Source organism: Gadus chalcogrammus, chromosome 6, assembly GCF_026213295.1.
Source record: "Gadus chalcogrammus isolate NIFS_2021 chromosome 6, NIFS_Gcha_1.0, whole genome shotgun sequence".
Lineage (NCBI taxonomy): Eukaryota > Metazoa > Chordata > Actinopteri > Gadiformes > Gadidae > Gadus > Gadus chalcogrammus.
In genome coordinates, this window is record NC_079417.1 from 23,600,984 (window position 1) to 23,621,019 (window position 20,036).

The window sequence follows — 20,036 nt, forward strand, 5'->3', positions numbered from 1 at the left end:
AACTTTAAATTGAGAGGTTGGCTTTTTAATGACCAGCATCACCTTTGTCCTGATTTAGAGCCCCGATTGGTCCTTTGGGATCAATTATACTCTTCCTGTCTTCAATTTGCAAGACCGAGATCAGCTCGTGATTCTGTACGCTGGTGCGCATGTTGGCGTAATTTACAACCACACCTCCACCTCCCAGCACCTCCTTCAGGTAAACACATCACATTCATTCAATGGCCGTTTGTGTGTGTGTGTGTGTGTGTGTGTGTGTGTGTGTGTGTGTGTGTGTGTGTGTGTGTGTGTGTGTGTGTGTGTGTGTGTGTGTGTGTGTGTTGTGAACTTGTGGCGACCCGGCCCCAGGAATGTCTCTCTCCCGTAGAAAACACCACACGCCAAGACCCGTTCAAAGCCCGGTAGGGAGTTTATTCATTAATTAACGGAAAAAACCTGCAGGGTCTGTGCCCAACGCGGGAAAACCAAAATTCATGCAAGTGACTCCGTGAGCCACGGTGATGTCCAGGGAATTGTCCCTGGCGAGGGAGGTAACTGCGCCCAACACGAGGATGGGCGCAGAAACAAAGCGCTTCTTGAGGTCCCGAAATGCGGTCTCAGCCTCCGTAGTCTAAGAGAAAGAGCTCTTGGTAGAGGTCAGGGCTATGAGAGGTGCCGCGACTTGACTGTAGCCTCGTATGAACCGTCGATAAAAATAAGCGAATCCCAAGAACTGCTGCAGTCTCTTGCGGGTTGAGGGAGAGGGCCACTCGGCCACCGCAGAGACCTTGGAGGGATCCATCTTTTTCTGGCCCTGACCGATTATGTAGCCCAGGAAGGAGACGGATGGCACGTGGAAGTCGCACTTCTCCGCCTTGACATAAAGACGATTCTCCAGCAATCACTGTAGAACCTGCCGGACGTGAACCCGGTTCTCCTCCACGGATCTCGAGAAGATAAGGATGTCGTCGATGTAAACAAACACGGAGCGGTTCAACATGTCCCGGAGGACATCGTTGACCAGGGACTGGAAGACAGCGGGGGCGTCGATGAGTCCGAAGGGTATAACCAGGTACTCAAAGTGGCCCAAAGGTGTGTTGAACGCGGTCTTCCACTCGTCTCCCTCCCGGATGCGGACCAAGTGATATGCGTTACAGCGATCAAGCTTGGTGAAGACCACGGCTCCGTGGAGGGGAACGAAGGCGGAACTAATAAGGGGCAAGGGATAATTGTTCTTCACAGTGATATTGTTCAATCCACGGTAGTCGATGCAGGGACGAAGCGAGCAATCGTTCTTCCCCACAAAGAAGAACCCCGCTCCAACCGGTGAAGAGGATGGGCGGATGATCCCAGCGGTGAGGGATTCCCCGATGTACTCCTCCAGGACATTACACGACCTGTTCCCCAATCGATCAGGGGGTTGTGTGTCTTAAGCCAGGGGTAACCCAAAACGACCGGGGAGAAGGAGAGAATGAGCGTAAACCTCTCTCTCTGCGGCGTTCGCGCAAACGATTGTCCAATCGAATGGAGAGAGCGATCAACTCCTCCAGATCTGCGGATTCCTCCCGAGAAGTCAGCTGGTCCTTGATGTCATCGGAGAGCGCACTTAGAAAACTCCCCTGCAGGGCTTCCTCGTTCCAGCCGCTCAGTCGCGAGGATGCAGAACTCAACCGCGAAGGAGGCAACGCTGCGGGATCCCTGGCGAAGATGCAGAAGACGCTGAGAGGCCTCCTTTCCCCGGACCGGGTGATCGAAAACCCTCCGCATTTCTTTGGTGAAGGCGAAATAGTCAAAACTCACGGCGGAACTACGTTCCCACACGGCCGCCGCCCAGGCGTGCGCCTCACCTCGCAAAGAGCCGATCAGGTAGGCGATCCGTGACTTATCGGTGGGGTAGGTCTGGGGCTGTAGTTCGACAACCAAGGAGCACTGAAGGAGGAAGGACCGACAGGATCCCAGGTCTCCTTCGTAGCGTTCTGGAGCTGGAATGAACGGCTCCCGGGAAGAAGCCGCTGGACCAGGAACTGAGAATGATGGTTCCGGAGAGACGGGGCGCTGGGAGTGTTCAACTCGCGGAGGTTGGAAGTGATCTCCTGCAGGATCTGGTCATGCTGACCCAGGAGAATCCCTTGACGGGAGATCTTGGCGGAACCTGGCGGAATGCCTCTGTGTCCGCTGGGTCCATGTTGGCCAGTTTGCACTGTTATGGAACAGAACGTGGGGACCCAAGTGCTGGACACAGGAAGGCAGAGACGGGGTAAAGGGAACGGGATTTATTGGTAGGCAGGCGGGTAGTCAGACAGGCAGGGGTCCGGTAACGGGCAGGCAGTCAGACAGTCAGGGGCTCGACGCCAGGCGGGTATTCAGGCAGGCAGGGGTTCGATGGCATGGGGAGAACTAGAGAGGAGGAGAGATTGTTACCAAGGGGTCAGGCTAGAGAAAGATATTCAAGAATGCGTGTAGGACCGATACTAACTAGGTAGACGTAACGACAAACTGGCGCCGGCTGGTAGGAAATCCCCGGCTGAAGTAGGGAATGGTGATTGGTGATTGTAGACTCTCGTGTCAGGAGAAGGACCACTGACGTCAAGTAGCCACTAGATAGAGGTAGTGGACCGCGTAGCAGGACGCGGCGTGACAGTATTTGTGTGTCGGTGTATGTCTCTAGGGTCATGGAGGTCCCATCTCCTGTGTGTGTGTGTGTGTGTATTTGTGTGTCGTTTCGTGTCTCTCGGGTCATGGGGGTCCTAACTCGTGTGTGTGTGTGTGTTTGTATGTGTATTTGTGTGTCAGTGTGTCTCTAGGGTCATGGGGGAGCTAAGGTGTATGTGTGTGTGTGTGGTGTTTGTTTGTGTTTGTGTGTCGGTGTGTGCAGACCTGTCGACAGACATCAGTCTTAAGGGGGCATATGAATTGCATAGGGGGGCACAATTATTATTAGCCTATAGTACGTATATTTTTAATAATCCTATACTCGTGCAGCACGTAATCATCACGTTAAACATATCCAACAGCAATATGACCAGGTAGCCTATAGCCTACAACTTCAGTCCTCATAATTTAAAGCAATACATTACATAGAAGCAATGTTATGAATATCCATAAAGCACTTGACTATACAACATATTAGATGTAACACCAGAAGCATCTCTCAAACATTGCATTTTAAAGCAGTCAAAAGAGGGATATGGATTGCCATTAGACACACACACACACACACACACACACACACACACACACACACACACACACACACACACACACACACACACACACACACACACACACACACACACACACGCATCCACGCACATACACACTGTAGCCTACTTTGGAGTGGAGGCAGCGATGTACTCTCTCAAGTCCCTCCTGTCAGTACAGCGGGAGGCGGCGTTTCTCCGAGCTGACTCCCTCATCAAGGTATCCTCCCACTCAGACTTAAAGTTGTGCGTGAGGTCCTTTTCAAAAGCAAGCTGAATCAGCTGGGCCTTGCGTCTGTGTAGCATACTGCGCCGATGCTCTGAGAAGATGCTTTTGAGTGTGGAAAATGAGTTTTCACACATTGTTGTTAGGTTAGTTAGGTTAGGTTCAACTTAATTGTCCCCATGGGGAAATTTGTCTTGGGCACAGTGCATCGTTTCTTTTATAAACATACACAGAGAGTACAATAAAAAAACAACAACAAAATAAAGACAGACAAACCGACATCTTAACATCAACAACATGGAGTTTGGTAGACTGTAGGTTAAATTGCGCCTTGCTTCATTGCATATACATCTACAGTATGGGGATAAAGGGCAAGTGTTATTATATTTTGTTTAGGGCTGAACGATTTTCAGAAATAATCGAATTGCGATTAATTTGACCAATATTGCGATTGTGATTTATTTATTAAGTTCCTTATGTTGTGTTTTATTCACCAAAAAAAGAAAAAATCATTCTTTAGTATGACCAACACAACATTGGAAGCAGTCAACATAAAATATGCTCTTTCCTTTAGGCCAGGCCAATGTGTTGAGATTCATTTATATTATAAACTTCTTTATTTAACTATCGAATTGTAAAATAAATAAATAAATTAAATAATTGTACTGATTTCCAGTCAGTAATGGTAACAAATCACTTTTCTTTTTTTTTCGCAGCCCTTTGCGATTTGCATACCGCGTTCTACTACATCGCGATTTCGATTTGAATTTGATTAATCGTTCAGCCCTAATTGTGTTGCATATTGCCCTATTGCACTATAACTAAAACTGAACTAAAACTAGATCTGCTAAAGTGCTTAGGGCTAAAGTGCTAAAGTGCTAACCTATTTATTGTACATTATTCTATTACACATTGTTCATAAGCTTAATGGAGGCTGGGACAAATGATAATTTAAGGGCGGTTGGATTTGCATAACGGCATGCAGATTCTTCTCCCTGATGGCAGGGTTTCATATTCAGGGAAAAGTGGGTGTTGCGAGTCGGAAGTTATTGTCTTCGCTTTTTTCCTAACTGCTTGTTCATAAGGCTCGTATTCTTTCCCCCCCTTAGATTTTCATTGCTTTTTTGTGCATGCTGGCCAGTTTGCCTTTTAGCTTAATGGTTAGGTTGCTAAACCATGAGGTGATCCAATATCTTATGATGCTCTCTACAATGGTACGGTAGAAAATCATCATGATGTGGCTGCTCACGGCGTACAATCTTCGTAAAAAATATAGCCTCTGTTGCAGTCTATTGCACAGGTTGTAAATATGTGTCTTCCAGCAGAGAAGATTATCAATATGAACCCCTAAATACATGAGGATACCTGGGTGATTTCCTGATTTTTGATGACCACTGGCTCATGGTCAGTCACTGGCCTCGGGTCTACAACCATCTCCTGTGTTTTGGTCACATTTAGAATAAGGTGGTTGGTATCAAACCAGTTTATAAATAGGTCTATCTCATCCTGGTACACAGAGGGGTCCATATACTTGTGTAGAAGGCTCAGGAGCACGGTATCATCCACAAATGTCACCATATAGTTGTTAGGGTCGACAGTCCTACAATCGTTGGTGTACAATGTAAACAGTGTTGGTGATGCAACGCAACCCTGTGGGACTCCTGTGTTGCAGTGTTTGGTGTCTGACAGTGTTCTGTTGACCTTAACTTGCTGTGCTCTATTAGTTAAAAAAGAATAAAACCATTTGATGAAGGTGGTGTTTACACTCACGTCTTTAAAGGCCTTCTTGCAGGGTTTATTTTCAGACAAATTAGTGCAATTTGCTTGTTGGTAATAAAGATTTAAACTGTTATTTATTGTATTTAATGTTGTTAGGCATCACAAAACGGAATGTAAAAAGAAAAAGAAGGTACTATTTAGCAGTTTGCTAGTGATTCTCATTTCCCCCAGAATGCATTGCATGACGTCACGTTGGGGACACACGGACCAAAGCCCCATTGAGACCCTTGAGAGTAGAGACTAGTAAGAGAGTGTTGGGCAGATTTTACAGATACATAGATAAATACATAGATATTATATAGTTAGTATATGCTACACGTGAACCTCCTAAGATGGCGCAATTTGAACTCGATATTGTTTCATCGCAAAATGTCTGCTAATAACAACAAATAAACCTTCGGTCTTGGGGGCTATTCTCCACTATTCATTTCGCCTTCGGCGAATAATTGTTGATTAATAGCCTAGATAGATAGATAGATAGCCTAGTCAAGTCTTTATTAATACCAAACTACACATATCGTCGGGAATTCATTTAGGTGATTCGGCTTGCACAGTATAGCCTACAAGACCACACAGAACAAGGGAGACAACAAGTCTGACTGGACAGACACAAAATACATCCCACTAAAACTAGACACATCCGTTGATAGATAGATAGCTAGACAGATAGAAAGATAATTAAATATGTTCGATTATTTGCCTAACTGTGCGTTCACACCAAACGCGACGGGGCGACAGGATCCCATACAAAGTGACCGTACGCGTATTGGGCAAATTTTCCGCGAGAGCACACCGGCGACAAGTTTTGATTTGTCGCGCCACACTTTCGCCACAGGCAAGCGCGTTTGCGAGGATTTGTGGCGTGACAAATTAGATCGAGTTGAAATATTTCAACTTCGACGCGAATTTCGCATGATGACAGCCAATCAGCGTTCAACAGCGTGGCCACTGAGTCACAAGTGTAGCTTAACAGCCAATCAGCGTTCAACCGTCAAACTCAGTAGCAGTGCAGTCCGGGGTGAACTGAAGCATGGAGGAGAAAGTTAGTGAATGTTGCCGTTTGCGACTCCTGGAGCTCTATATATAATATAATAGTATATAATATAATATTTGTATATATAATATCACGGCCAAAAGCTCTGTGCGCCTCCGGATGGCCGTAGCGCGGGGGGCTCTCATAGGGATTGGGCTTCTCAGGGTTTGTTTACCGGCGTTGCTATGTTTCCGGTCTTGTGTGTTCCAACGGTTTATTAGGTAGGCCAATCTAATAAATCTCTGTCTATTCAATACTTCATTCACTGCCTCTTCCGTGGTCATTACAATATTATGAATATACTGCGTCGGGTCCTCCGACGTCTCTCCCTCTTCCACAAAAGGTAAAGACATGCAACGGTGGTTGTCTTGTTGTGGCGCGACAAATTCGACAAAACTTGCACAGCGACAGATTATGATGAGTGTCGCGACAAAACTTCGGCGACAACGCGAACGGGCAACAAATTTCGCGTTTGGTGTGAACGCACAGTAACACAAGAAAGACGTAATGTTGAGAAGTCATACTAAAAATGGATAGCAAGCGAAAGCTAAACCAGACTGTATCAATCACATACTTTGGGTCCATTCTAACTTATGGTAAGAGGCTTGTCTTTAAATCTTTGCATCGACTGAATGTTGATAATAAAAGGGATTGTTTTGCATAAGATGAGTGTGTGCGACTGTGCATGTGTCCTTTCCGGCTTCGGCATACTGCATAGTTATGAAGGCCTTGTGGTTAGTTGTGGTCTTAGTGAAGCTAGCATTATGTCTTCTATTTCTAGATCCTCTGACTTAGGTTACTGGTACTTACGACATAATCGCTGTCACTAGACATAAAGAAAACGTTGACTTTCACTCGGTGCTATTCACTGACAGTAAAAATAAATAAAAGTGTTGCTATTGTATGCACTGCTGTTCATTGACTAGCTCCAGCGCTCGTTGCTGCATTGCTAAATGATAGCAACTCTCCACTCGTTCTCCTCTGACCATGCATTGAATTGGCTTTGACCGCCATCACTTCTCGGCAATTCCTCATTCGCCCTCTCACGTCTGACAGGTTCGAAATTATACTGCTGTGGGCCATCATACATGTTATTTGTGGTTCTTGCCACCTCTTAGACGCCATAGTTCTAGTATAGGCTGAGGCTACCTTCCACCACGTCTCCCCAATGTGGCGTCATCGCCGAATGGCGTTAGAAAACACCCGTTACTGCCAAAAAACCCAAAAAATTGACTTTAACACTATTTGAGACATTTTATAAATGATGCACATATTTTGAGTGCTTTATGTACCCATTGATCAAAATCTCGGGTTAACTTGCACTTAGGCCTTTAAGCTTCTCTAAAAGTATGTGAATTTGCACTGTATTAAAAGCTGAGCTAAAATCAACAGATATGCTTTTGAGTTCTCAAGGTGCTTGGAAATAAAGTGCAAGATGGAAAGGATTGCATCATTAGTGCTGCGTTCCTGCTAATATGGCTCGATAACTTTGGCTCGACATCCTTCATGAGCAGTGACAGAACAGCTTTTTCAAAACATTTCATAACAATCAAGGTGAGAGCTAAAATAATTGTTAACTGTGGCACTGGGCTTTTTAGGCACTGGAGTTATAATTGACTTCTTCCACAGAGCTGTGTGCGTGTTCAATGTGTTCAAAAAAGCTGGCAGGCCATCAGGGCTGGCAGCCTTGCCCATACGTACTCTGCTAAAGAGACGGCGGACGATGGTCGGGTCGACTTCCAGGCAGCAGGTGTCATCAGTATCTGGCAGGAAAACCTGCCAGACACTGCAAAACCCTGTCACACTCCTGAGAGAAGTTTTGATGGTCGAATCTTAGGTAAAAGTCATTCAGCTTGTTTGATTTTTGTTGCTCATCCAGGGTGATGATTTGTTTCTTTGCAGTGTTCATATTAGTGACTGATTTCCTTGTGTCCCAAAGTTATTTTGTATTTGACATTCTGAGGTTATGTTCCATTGTTTGCCTCTGTTGTTCTCTTGCATTAGTGAGAAGTTGTTCTACAGTCCTGCTCTGTCTTTACTTCTGTCTTTACTGCTTTTTCCTATTTACATTATTTTATTTATTTTGTTACATAGGGTTTGTTATTGGGCCAGACTACAATGTTACAAATGAACAGGGACCAATCTGTGCACATGAAACAACCCTTTAATGTCTCAATTGCCTTGTCTGTCCACAAGTTAACCGTCTTAAACTTTATTTTTATTTATTTTGCATAGTAATGAGAACAAACATGTAACAGAAAAACTAACGAAAAGCACGGAAATAAAATTGGTAGAAAAAAGAAAAGGTCATAGTCATTTTGTTATCGAATGGGGCGGGGGGCTGCCAACCAGTGAAGGTGTTTCGATCCAGCCCCTAGTTTTTTACCATTTTTCCTTGTGTCCATGTTAAAAAATAGGACCTCTTGTTTGATCTGAATGAGTATCACGGGTACATTTGTGACGACCCTGGTGAGTCTTTGACTCCACCCTGGCTGTTTGGTTTGCCTGTTCTCTCTCTCTCTCTTAATAGGTGATGCAGTTCAGGTGTGCCTGTGTTGGCAGCAGGTTAAAAGCCTGCTTTCACAACAGTCATGGTCGCTGTAATTAGTCCTTTATTGTTTATAATCATGATAAATGATGTTTTTTCAAAGGTACCAGAGGATATAGGAAGTTCTCTGTTTGCAGACGATGGGGCTTTGTGGAAAAGGGGAAGAAATGTGATGCATATTATTAGTAAAGTCCAGTCTGCAATTGATCGGGTGACAGAGTGGGGATTTGACTGGGGGTGCAGATTTTCGGTAGAGAAAACGCAAACTGTATTTTTCACTAGGAAAAGAATTGAGGATGGGATGAAATTGAGGATGTATGGGAAAGAGTTGGAAAGAGTTGGCTCATTTAAATATTTGGCAGTTATTTTTGATTCTAGGGTAACGTGGGCAGACCATATTAGGAAGATTGAGGATAAATGCAAAAAGGTAATAAATGTGATGAGATGTTTGACTGGTAGGGATTGGGGAGCGAGCTGTTCAGCTTTAAAGACTATATATGTAGCTATGATTAGATCTGTGTTTGATTATGGGTGCATAGTGTATGGGTCAGCCGCAGTGTCTCTCTTGAGAAAGCTGGACGTGATTCAGGCTAAGGCATTAAGGGTATGCAGTGGGGCTTTTAAATCATCACCAGTGCCTGCCCTGCAGGTAGAAATTGGGGAAATGCCACTGGAGTTGAGAAGGAAACATTTGATGGGGAACTATTGGGCTAATCTGCGAGGGCACAGTGAGTCTCACCCCACAAAAGGAGTGTTGAAAGAGTGCTGGATTTATGGGAAGTGTGAGAGGAATCATTTTGGTCGGGTGGGGAATGATATAGCGAAAGAGTTTGGTGTGGGTGAATTGAAGCTTAGTCCAACAGTGGTATATCCATTAATGCCGCCATGGAGGATGGTGTGGCCAGAGGTGGACTGGTTTGTGTTGGGTATAAAGAAGAGAGAGAGAGAACAGATAGACCTGGCTAGTGTTTTTAATATTCATCTTCTTATAGAGTACAGTGAGTATGTTCATGTTTTTACAGATGGTGCCAAACAACCTGAGACAGGAGTGATAGGGTTTGGAGTAGTTGTTCCATCAAAAAGAATAGAGTTTAATAGAAGAACATCAGATAATTTAAGCGTTTATACAGTGGAGATGTTGGGGGTGCTGGTCGCTTTAAAATGGGTGGAATCAAGTTCAGTTGGAAAAATTGTGATCTGTACAGATTCAGCATCAGTTTTGGCAAGTATGAGGTCTTTTTATTCAAGTAGTCGCCAAGGTTTGTTGTATGAAGTTCTACAGTCGATTACGAGAATCGTTCAGCAGGGGAGGCAAATACATTTTTTATGGGATCCAGCTCATGTAGGGGTGAAGGGAAATGAGAAAGCCGATAAGATGGCGAAGAAGGCATTGGAGAAGGAAAAAGTAGAAATGAATATCAGTTTAAGTAAGGCAGAAGTTAAAAGCCTGATATGGGGAAAAGTTAACAAGATGTGGCAAGACAAATGGGACAGTGAGGAGAAAGGGAGATATTTATATAATATTCAAAAAAGTGTTAATGTTAAAATAAGGTATAGTGGTCAGAGGAAGGATGAACAAATTTTGATTAGGTTAAGGTTGGGGCACAGTGCACTAAATAAAACAATGAATTTGATAGGAAAACACCCCACTGGATTATGTGAGGGGTGCCAGGTAGAGGAGACAGTGGAACATGTTTTAATGAACTGTAGTGGTTATGGGATGGAGAGGGAAAGTATGAAAAATCAATTGAGAGAATTGGGTATGCAGGACTATACTTTGGAAAATATTTTAAGTTTAATGAAGAGGAATTGTATAAAAGTATTGTTTGGCTTTTTGAGAGAAACAGGGTTATATGGTAGGATATAGAGTAGAAAGAAGGTGTGAATGAGTGAGTGTTTGGATATTTTTGTTTTTGATACATTAACTGGATCAGAAGAGGGCGGTAATGCACCAAGTGGTGGATGCCAACCGCCAAAAAACCCCAAGAAGAAGAAGAAGAAGAAGTCATAGGCCGTGGGTGTGTTCGAAACCGCGTACTTGCTTACTACTCCTACTAACTATGACGTCAAATTGAGTAAGCGAGAACTTAGTAAGCGAGTTTAGGTAAGCGAGTAGTATCCGAATGTCTTCTACTTCCGGAAAGATTTTGAGTAAGCATCGCTAGCTTACTAGACGTACTCAACCGACCCAGAATGCACTGCGTCTATTCAAAAGAACAGTGGAAGCAATGGCGCTAAACGGGGAGCCACAGCAGCAGTGCTTTTAATAATTGTTTAATAATTGTTTTAACATATCACCGCAAATCCTTAGGTTGAAGGTGTACTGTGACGTTAAATGTGACGTTTATATATTTATTTATAATATTTATTAACGGCGCCCGGCCGGTAGGTTATTGACACGTCATTTGATTCACGTCATCTGAGGTGGTTAAGTAAGGACGGTCTTCTGAACGTCGATTACTCAAATGGATTACTCAATCATTATTTAAGGATTCGAGAAGTAAGCCAATATTTAGTAGGTAGTAAGCAGCAAGCAAGTAGGCGGTTTCGAACACACCCCGTTTCTCAATTCGCGTACTTGTGCGTGCTCGTGTGCTCGTGGACTCGTGAAACGTCATCAGTCGTTGCCCGAGCACTGTTCCAATTCGAAGCACGCATCAAGCGAGTACTGTCGTAAAACCCGGAAGTGTTCTTGATGCATGCTCAATCTCGCCGTTTCACCAAGCATGCATCGGAGGTGGCTCGTGTGTGCTTGCAATCGCTATAAATCCCAGGATGCATTTCGCACTCGCAGCAGTACGATGGCGGACAATATGGAGAAGACGCACAACTGTAGCTTAAGTTACTCTTAACTTATATATATATTTATATAATAATAATAATAATAATAATAATAATAATAATAATAATATAAGATAATATTTAAATATATATAAAGTCGTGTGTGTATAGCTTATACACATGACAGGACACGCATATCTTTTCAATTTTTATTCATTCAGAATATTTACATACTATTTGAAAATGAAAGAGGCTGGGATTTTGTTTTATATCATTTGTTTATATTGTTCAGTAGTATATGCCTAAATGAGGCCGTAGCACAGTTAACGGACGAGCAGAGGTGGTAACGTCATCGAGTCCGCTGCTGTTCCAATCGCAGGTACGTACTCGCGTGCTCGCAAGTATGTGGTTGAAGTACAGACTTGCCAAGTACGTGCTTGCAAGTCATCGAGTCCGTAGTACGCGTGCTAGGAATTGAGAAACGGCCATGGTCGCTCCCTCCTCCCGGCGTGTTGGTTTTCTTTGTCCTTTGTTTGGTTACACACAGACTGACTTTTGCATGACACTTTGGGTTACTTTACATTTAACTGATTTACACCACACTTCTTTATCTTTATTCTATTTAATTATATGTAAAATTATCTTCTTACTATAATAAATTTTATTATTGTAAAACGGCGTGGTCTCCCCCATTTCATGTTGCATGCTAGAGCCAGCATGTGACATATGGGGGCTCGTCCGGGATCTGTTTCTGGAAGTGGGTAAGGTAAAGGAAATTTTCCTCCACTTGTTTTGGATTGGCAATTTTTGTCAAATTGGCTTTTTGTTTGTACTGACGGGTAGGAATTGCCTGGGCAGTGGCATTAAATGGAATTGGGGGAGACCCGCGCTAAATTAGTTGATTTGGTTAAATGATAAATTGAGATTTTGGATTAATTGGTGATTTGGTTGATATGGATTGCTTTGTTTAATTTGCTGGGGAGGAGTAGAGCCAATTAGGAGGCTAGGTGTAGCTTCAATTGGGTGCAGGTGTGGCGGTTACCATGGAAGGCTGGTAGATTAGATCTGCTGGAGCAACTGATAGTCCTCGCGGATGCAGTTCAGGTGTGCCTGTGTTGGCAGCAGGTTAAAAGCCTGCTTTCACAACAGTCATGGCTTCTCCCTCCTCCCAGCATTGGCTTTCCTTTGTATTCACATGGACTGATATTTACATTACCTTTTTGGTTACTTACATTTATACTGACTTGCACCACACTTCTTATTGTTATGTTTATTATATAATAAATTACTTGTGAAAATAGCGTGGTCTCCCCGGTTCATGTTGCATGCATGGAGCCAGCATGTCACATGCTGGCTCTAGCATGCAACATGAAATGGGGGAGACCACGCCGTTTTACAATAATAAAAGAATTTATTATAGTACGAAGATAATTTTACATATAATTAAATAGAATAAAGATAAAGAAGTGTGGTGTAAATCAGTTAAATGTAAAGTAACCCAAAGTGTCATGCAAAAGTCAGTCTGTGTGTAACCAAACAAAGGACAAAGAAAACCAACACGCCGGGAGGAGGGAGCGGCTAGAGCCAGCATGTGACAATTTCAATAAAAAGGTCTGAAGTAAAAGTCCATTGTCCAGCTGTAGACATAAATTCTCGATGCCCACCAGAAGGGGGCGCTATATTCCACAGGCATACAAAAGGGCAGCAGACCTTTGTTCTTATATGCATTAGACAGATGAATATACTTACATGCATATATATACATTCTCATGAATTCACACACATCCTACATGTACAACTTTACCTATACCAAACCTGTAACTTATCCAACCTACAATGATTTATCCCAGTTTTTTTTGTTGTTGTGGTTGGGAGCTATTGTATCAAAATGAGTTGACCATTTTCTCCATTAATTTGTGAATTTGTCCATGCATAGGTTTAAGGAGAAAGTCAGCCTTTCCATGTGATAAATTTGTTCTACAATTTCAATCCATTCCCCTTTTGTCGGGGTGTTCTTTGTTTAGCCACCTTCTCGTAATGGCTTTTTTACTAGCTGCCAACATTATTTTATTCAAATACTTATCGCTAGAATTAATTGTGGACGAGATATTCCCAAGATATTATGAGAAAGTCATGCTCGGTCTCGAAGCCCATTATAACGTTAATTTTCGTACTATTTCCAACCAGTAGGGTCGGATAGTTGGGCAGTCCCAGAATATGTGGAAATGGTAGGGCTGGGTATTGCCCGGTACCTCACAATTCAATTCAATTCGATTCTTTAGGTCTTCATTCGATTCGATATCGAATCAATAATACGTGCAGATGACAAAAAATCTTAAATATTATTTAGAATTAACCATTACAAAATGAATTAACCATTTCATTGTACTTTAACTAGCAAAAAGGGAATACACCATTGTATAGTATTGTTCCTGAGCTAAACTTGCAGCATAAAAGTAATAATCATAACATGGACAAATGTAAAAGGGCATGTACATCTAGGCATACTCGCTTCTAGATTACAATGACTGAGTATGCTTCTTTTTTTTTAATGGAAATAAATCGAAATCGAAATCAATCGGTACAGCTGCCCTTTTCAGATGCAGTCTCTTCGGACACTTCTTTCGATGACTTGTTGATTGAAGGTATTCCTCAGGCCGAAAGTGAAAGGCGCAAACGCGATGGTCAGCTTCCCGAAGTACATTTACAGGGGTGTTTATGTCGAACCCGAGGAATGAAAGCCACAACTTTCTGACTCTATGACTGTTAGGGGTGTTGAAAGGAAGCCGATGACAACTCCTATATATTCCCACAGTTTCCGACCGCACAAATTCTTCCCATAATCGACTGCACGGTAACCACAGCTGATGCCTTGGTTTTGAACTCGACAGAAAATGAAGTTGAACGTCTTCTTCTTATTATTATTATATATTATTATATATTATATTATTTATATATATATATATATACATATAGGCCTATATATATTATTATTATTATGCTTCTTCTTCCTCTGGAATATTGTCGTCAACAGGTGGTCGAACTGTGTAACCAGCTGTGTAATCATCGTAACGCAGCGAACAGAAGTTTATATGCGGTTGTGAGGTATCTGAAAAAATAGTTCCAATTAGCAACTAACACGGATGGAAACCATATATTGCGCCGATAATTTTTTTTAAAACTTCACGAATGCCAGTAACCACTCGGTTACTTGCACATTTTTGAAAACAACGTTTAGGGTTGCTGGATTGACAGGTTTGTGTATGCACACAGACAACCATTGTGAAGCAGGCAGGAGCGATTCAAAATGAGCCAAATACCCGAGAAAGGACTAATAGTTCAAATTTCGGTGTCACCCACTCTATTTCATCCTAAACAAACCAGAAAGGGGGCTCAATGTTCAAAATACCGGAATTGTCCTTTAACGTGCTGGTGGAATTTTGGGAGCACTGCTTTTAGGTCAGCGTGATTTAAGTCCCCCGCAATGATAAACACTGCATCAGGATACTTGCTCTGCTGACTGCAAATGCTGCTATGTAAAAGTCTGAGAGCTATGTTAGCGTTAGCATCCGGTGGGATGTAAACAGCAGTGATCAAGACGACAGTTAACTCTCTAGGGAGATAAATGGGCCACATTTGATAGTCACATACTCTAAGTCTTGGGAGCAGTGACGGTCTATAGCCACTGTGTGAGTGCACCAGATGTTGTTGACATAAACACACAGTCCCCCTCCTCTGCTTTTACCGGAGTTACTCGTCCTGTCCTGGCATTGTGCTGTGTAGCCTGCTAGCTGTATAGCTGAGTCTGCGATTAGTGAGTGAAGCCAAGTTTCTGTGATCAACAGGATGCAACTCTCCCTGATGGTGGTGTTGGTTGCAACCTGTAGCCTCAGTTCGTCCATTTTGTTAGCGAGGGATCTGGCGTTGGTAAGGACGATGCTGGGAAGCGGTGGTTTGTGGGGTTGCCTCCGTAGCCTTGCTAGCGCGCTGGCCCTGCAGCCCCGCTTCTGTTTCCTCTCCCTGCGCCTTCTTCGCCTGCCCGCTGGGATGGTAATCCATGAAGAGCCGGGGCACCTCGCGATGTCCGGAGAAATGTTGTGTGAGTGGGGAAAGTCTGATGAGACACTCTTCTCGCAGCAAACTCCAAGCTTCAGGAGATCCTGCCGGCTGTAGTTGTTTTCCGCACAGAATGTAGACCGGATACAAAACAACATGTACACACACATACATAAAAAGTACCGACACTGAGCCGCTGCAACTATGTGCGCCGCCATGGCCGTAAGTGTTTCGTGTTTCGAACACCGTAAGTGTTTCGAACACCATGGTGTAGGATTCCCGGTATTCAAAACAGCTTTTGAGGTTGACACGAAGCACGTCCAACTTCGGTGTCAGCGATCGCACGTTGCTGAGGATTATTGACGCAGCGGTGGTCTGTTGTTTCACCTCGGACGCCTCCCTCCCTCTGCCTCGCTTGCATTGCGCCGGTATGTGTCGCTCGGATGGCCGCTGGTAGATGTTCCGACGGTGTCAATTGGCGTGGTGTTGGCCGGTGGACAGCCATGCATCTCTGGAGTAGGCGCGACATCCATGTTCTCACTGCATGTTCGTTGCAGGACAGAGATTTACGTGTTCGCTGATAAAAATCAGGATCAGCAGTACGATGCAAAAACTTGCTTCCATTGTTGAGGCTCAGGCTACAAACAATTGTGGATCGGGTGGCCAAGTTCTTTGTATGTCAATTGTCAATACATGCCGTGATCAACTTCACGTAAAGTCACAAGCACTAAACACATTCTTAAACAAACAAAACTAAACACTATAACAGGGGTTAATCTAAACCGGGAAAGAGGGGCGCTGCGCCTCCTTGTTTCAACCCAGCGCCTCCTTGTCGAAAATTTTAAATTACTTAAAATCTCCCGGAATGGAGAGCGAGCAAGCAAGACCGCACACAGGAGACAGACGTGCTCCTAACCGCGTTCGCATCTGTGTAGCGAGCGCGCAGCACAACAGAGAGGGATCTAGAAACTGTGCATGATGCAGTGTGCACGTGAGCCTCAGGCGCCTCCTGATTGGCCTGGATCGGTAAGTCAACCAATCAGTTTACAGTGTAGGCGGGCTTTTATCTCTTCTCCCGAACCAAATGTATCAGTTCAGTGAATCTGAGAGTGTCTGAGAAGAAAGAAAATATAGCGTTTGGTGACTTAGCTTACAGTGTTTTTAAAATGTCGTGCCGCGGGGTGAAGAAAAGCAAGGATTGTCTTGCAAATTTTCAAAAGCTCCGCACCGCGGAAGGGGGGGGAACTCCCCCCCCCCCCCCCCGTCAACAATCGCTCCATTCCCCCTAACCCCCCCCCCCCATCAACAATCCTCTGCCTAGGGCCCCCACACTCCCTAGAATCGCCCCTACCCTCGCCATTGATGTTTGTGAATTTTTTCTAGAAAAACCCCTGCTATAACACAAACACTTAAAACACAAAAGCAACCAGCACAAGGCTGGGTCGCTGCAGTGCTGCGCCACCGTTGTACCTGCTGAGTAACTGTGGAAGCTTCTAAAGTTAGGGCAAGGGTGTAGGCTGGGAGAACAGTCTGCAAAGCCTTGAGTGCACAGTTGAATTCGCTAAGGATGTTGGCTTATTGTCCATTTTCCGTCTTCGGGGAACTGGGGTGTCAGTCATTTGCTTCTCCAGGAACTCATGAGCCACAGTACATTCAGATTCAGCCACATCAGTTCCAGCTGATGACACCAGGAGAGGGATTTCATATGATGGGTCCAGGAAATTATTCTCGGCCCCTGGGTTCAAAGCAGCCAGTCCGCCAATGAGCTCGCTACTGTGCTCTCCAAAACACGCATCCATCTCTCCTTGCACAGCTTCAATAACACTGTAAAATACTCCCTTGAACTCTTTTCGTCTGTCACTTTGTGGCTGACCAACTGTTTGTTCAATGGCAAATGGACACTGCCCAATCATAATCAGTACTGAAGTAGGCATGAAGATCAACAGCCTTGGGAAAAAGAGATGGAACTTCCGCAAAACCAATTGGAGCAAATTTACTACCCTAGTCGATTCGCTATCCTCCGAGCTCCCAGACCCCTCGCGGCCAGCATCTGAGACCTACAAGGCCTTTACATCAACGCTCAACTCAGCCGCTAAGACCTCCATTCCCCGGGGCAGACGTAACAGCTATATCCCCTGCTGGGACAGTGAGTGTGAGGCAGCCTTCCAAGCCTATAACGCCGCTAGTGTCGAGGTGAAACCATCAAAAAGCGACCACCTCATGCAGATTCTTGGAGAAAAGAGGCAAGCACGCTGGGAGGAAACCGTCACATCAATCGACTTTACCCACTCAAGCCGGAAGGCATGGAGTACGATCAACCACCTCTCAGGGCAAAGCAGCAAACCCAAGCCATGTCTCGTAACTGCAAACTCCATCGCAACAGTGCTTGTGGAAAATGGGAAATGGGGAGACAAGAGTGCCGATGCCAAGTGCCACACCTACGAGGTTAATAGGGGAATAAGAGAAGCCACTGCATCACAACCTGCCTCATCTGACCTCTCTGGACCAGTTACTATGAAACAACTTATGGACGCTATCATGTGCCTGAAAAACGGCAAAGCTCCTGGGATAGACTTGGTCCACACAGAATTCCTCAAGCACTTGGGGTTCCATGCTCTTAACTGGCTACGCCTGTTCCTCTCAAACTGCCTGTCAACCCTAACCATCCCTGCTATCTGGAGAAAGGCCCATGTGGCTGCTATCCTCAAACCCAAGAAATCTGCTGAAGATCCAAAGAGCTACAGGCCAATCTCATTGCTCTGTATACCATACAAGTTGATGGAGAGAATAATCCTGGTGCGTATCAATGACATCGTGGAGGCAAACCTCCCACAAGCCCAGGCAGGATTCCGCAAAGGAAGATCAACTACAGATCAAATAGTCAGATTAGTCAACGACATAGAAGGAGCGTTTCAGAAGAAAGCGAAGGTTGGAGTTGCCTACATCGACCTCACAGCTGCCTATGACACCGTGTGGCACCGTGGTCTTTATTTTAAGCTACTACAAATGATCCCTGATGTGAAGCTTGTGAAGTTTATTATGCTTATGCTCCAGAACCGATCATTCTATGTTACGACCTCAAGCGGTGAGCGAAGTAGAAATCGCCAGCTCCGAAATGGCTTACCACAGGGATCTGTGCTTGCCCCCATTCTCTTTAACATCTACACTGCGGACTATCCCGCCACCTCTTCACTAAAGTACCTCTATGCGGACGACAGCGCAATTGCAGCCCAAGCCAAAACATACGAGGAGATCCAGAGCATCCTAGAGGCTGACATCTCTACTCTCTGCAACTACTTCCGCCTCTGGCACCTGAAAGTAAGCGAGTCAAAGACTGTCTGTTCGGTCTACCACCTGTCAACCCGACTTGCCAAAAAGGAGCTAGAAGTGAGAATGGAGGGCAAGAAGTTAAGATTCGACTCTGCACCTGTCTACCTGGGTGTCACCCTTGATCGCAGCTTAACCTTTGGGCCTCACCTGAAGAACGCTGCAAACAAAACATCCAAGTGCGTCAACCTAATAAGGAAACTCTGCGGCCTAGACTGGGGAGCCAGTTTTAAAACACTGCGCACATCAGTCCTCGCACTTGTGTATTCCACTGCTGAGTATGCCGCAGCGGCCTGGTCTCACAGTGTCCACACCAAATCAGTCGATGTTGTCCTCAACGAAGCTATGCGCATCATCTCAGGCACCATGAAACCAACTCCAAGAGAGATGCTACCTATATTATCCGGAGTCCATCCACCAAAAGTAAGGCGCGACTTCCAGATCCTCAAGCTTGCGGAGAAGGCACTCCAGCCTGGCGGAAATAACATCATCCCAGCACCGCAGAACACACCCCAAAGGATCACGAGGCAACACTTCGCCACTAGAGCAGCGGATCCCTTAAGGTCTGGCCCTGTCTCTGAGACATGGATGGACATGAGGTGGCAAGATGAATGGAAGGACGCAAACACCAACCTGCACGCCTTCATCGCCACCCCTTCACCAACACCACCTGGACATACTCTCCCGCGGAAGGCATGGGTTCGGCTCAACCGCCTCCGAACAGGCTGGGGGAGAACCCAGTCCTTCCAGAAAATGACCGGATCAAGCCCCTCAGACACCTGCCAATGTGGGGCTACCCAGACGGTCTCACACATTATCAACGAGTGCCCGACCTTTGGCGCCCCACATGGCCATAGAGGCCTGGTACAGCTGGACGGAGAGACACTGAACTGGCTGCTGAATGTAGCAATCCCTGTGTGATAGTTCCAAAGGAAATTACACGAAAGAAGAAGAAGAAGAATGGCAAATACATGGAGGTTATTGCTAATTGTGCGTCTTCTCTTGCTTGGACCTGTGTCAGTCACCGGCACCGGCACGGAAGCGCTGTTTACAAGTGTCACAGCGGTGAACAAGTCCATATCTTCGGCTTGTAGTAGTCTGTTAGGT

The 20,036-nt window shown here is 44.9% G+C and overlaps 1 protein-coding gene across 1 annotated transcript in view; it reads left to right on the forward strand.

Moving 5' to 3' along the window:
• The window catches only part of cfap251 (cilia and flagella associated protein 251), a 76,725-nt gene that overhangs the window by 606 nt on the left and 56,083 nt on the right, over nt 1-20,036 (forward strand). Inside the window, exon 2 of the mRNA XM_056593013.1 lies at nt 59-199. Coding sequence (XP_056448988.1) covers nt 59-199 — 141 coding nt within the window. The remainder of the gene's footprint in view (nt 1-58; nt 200-20,036) is intronic.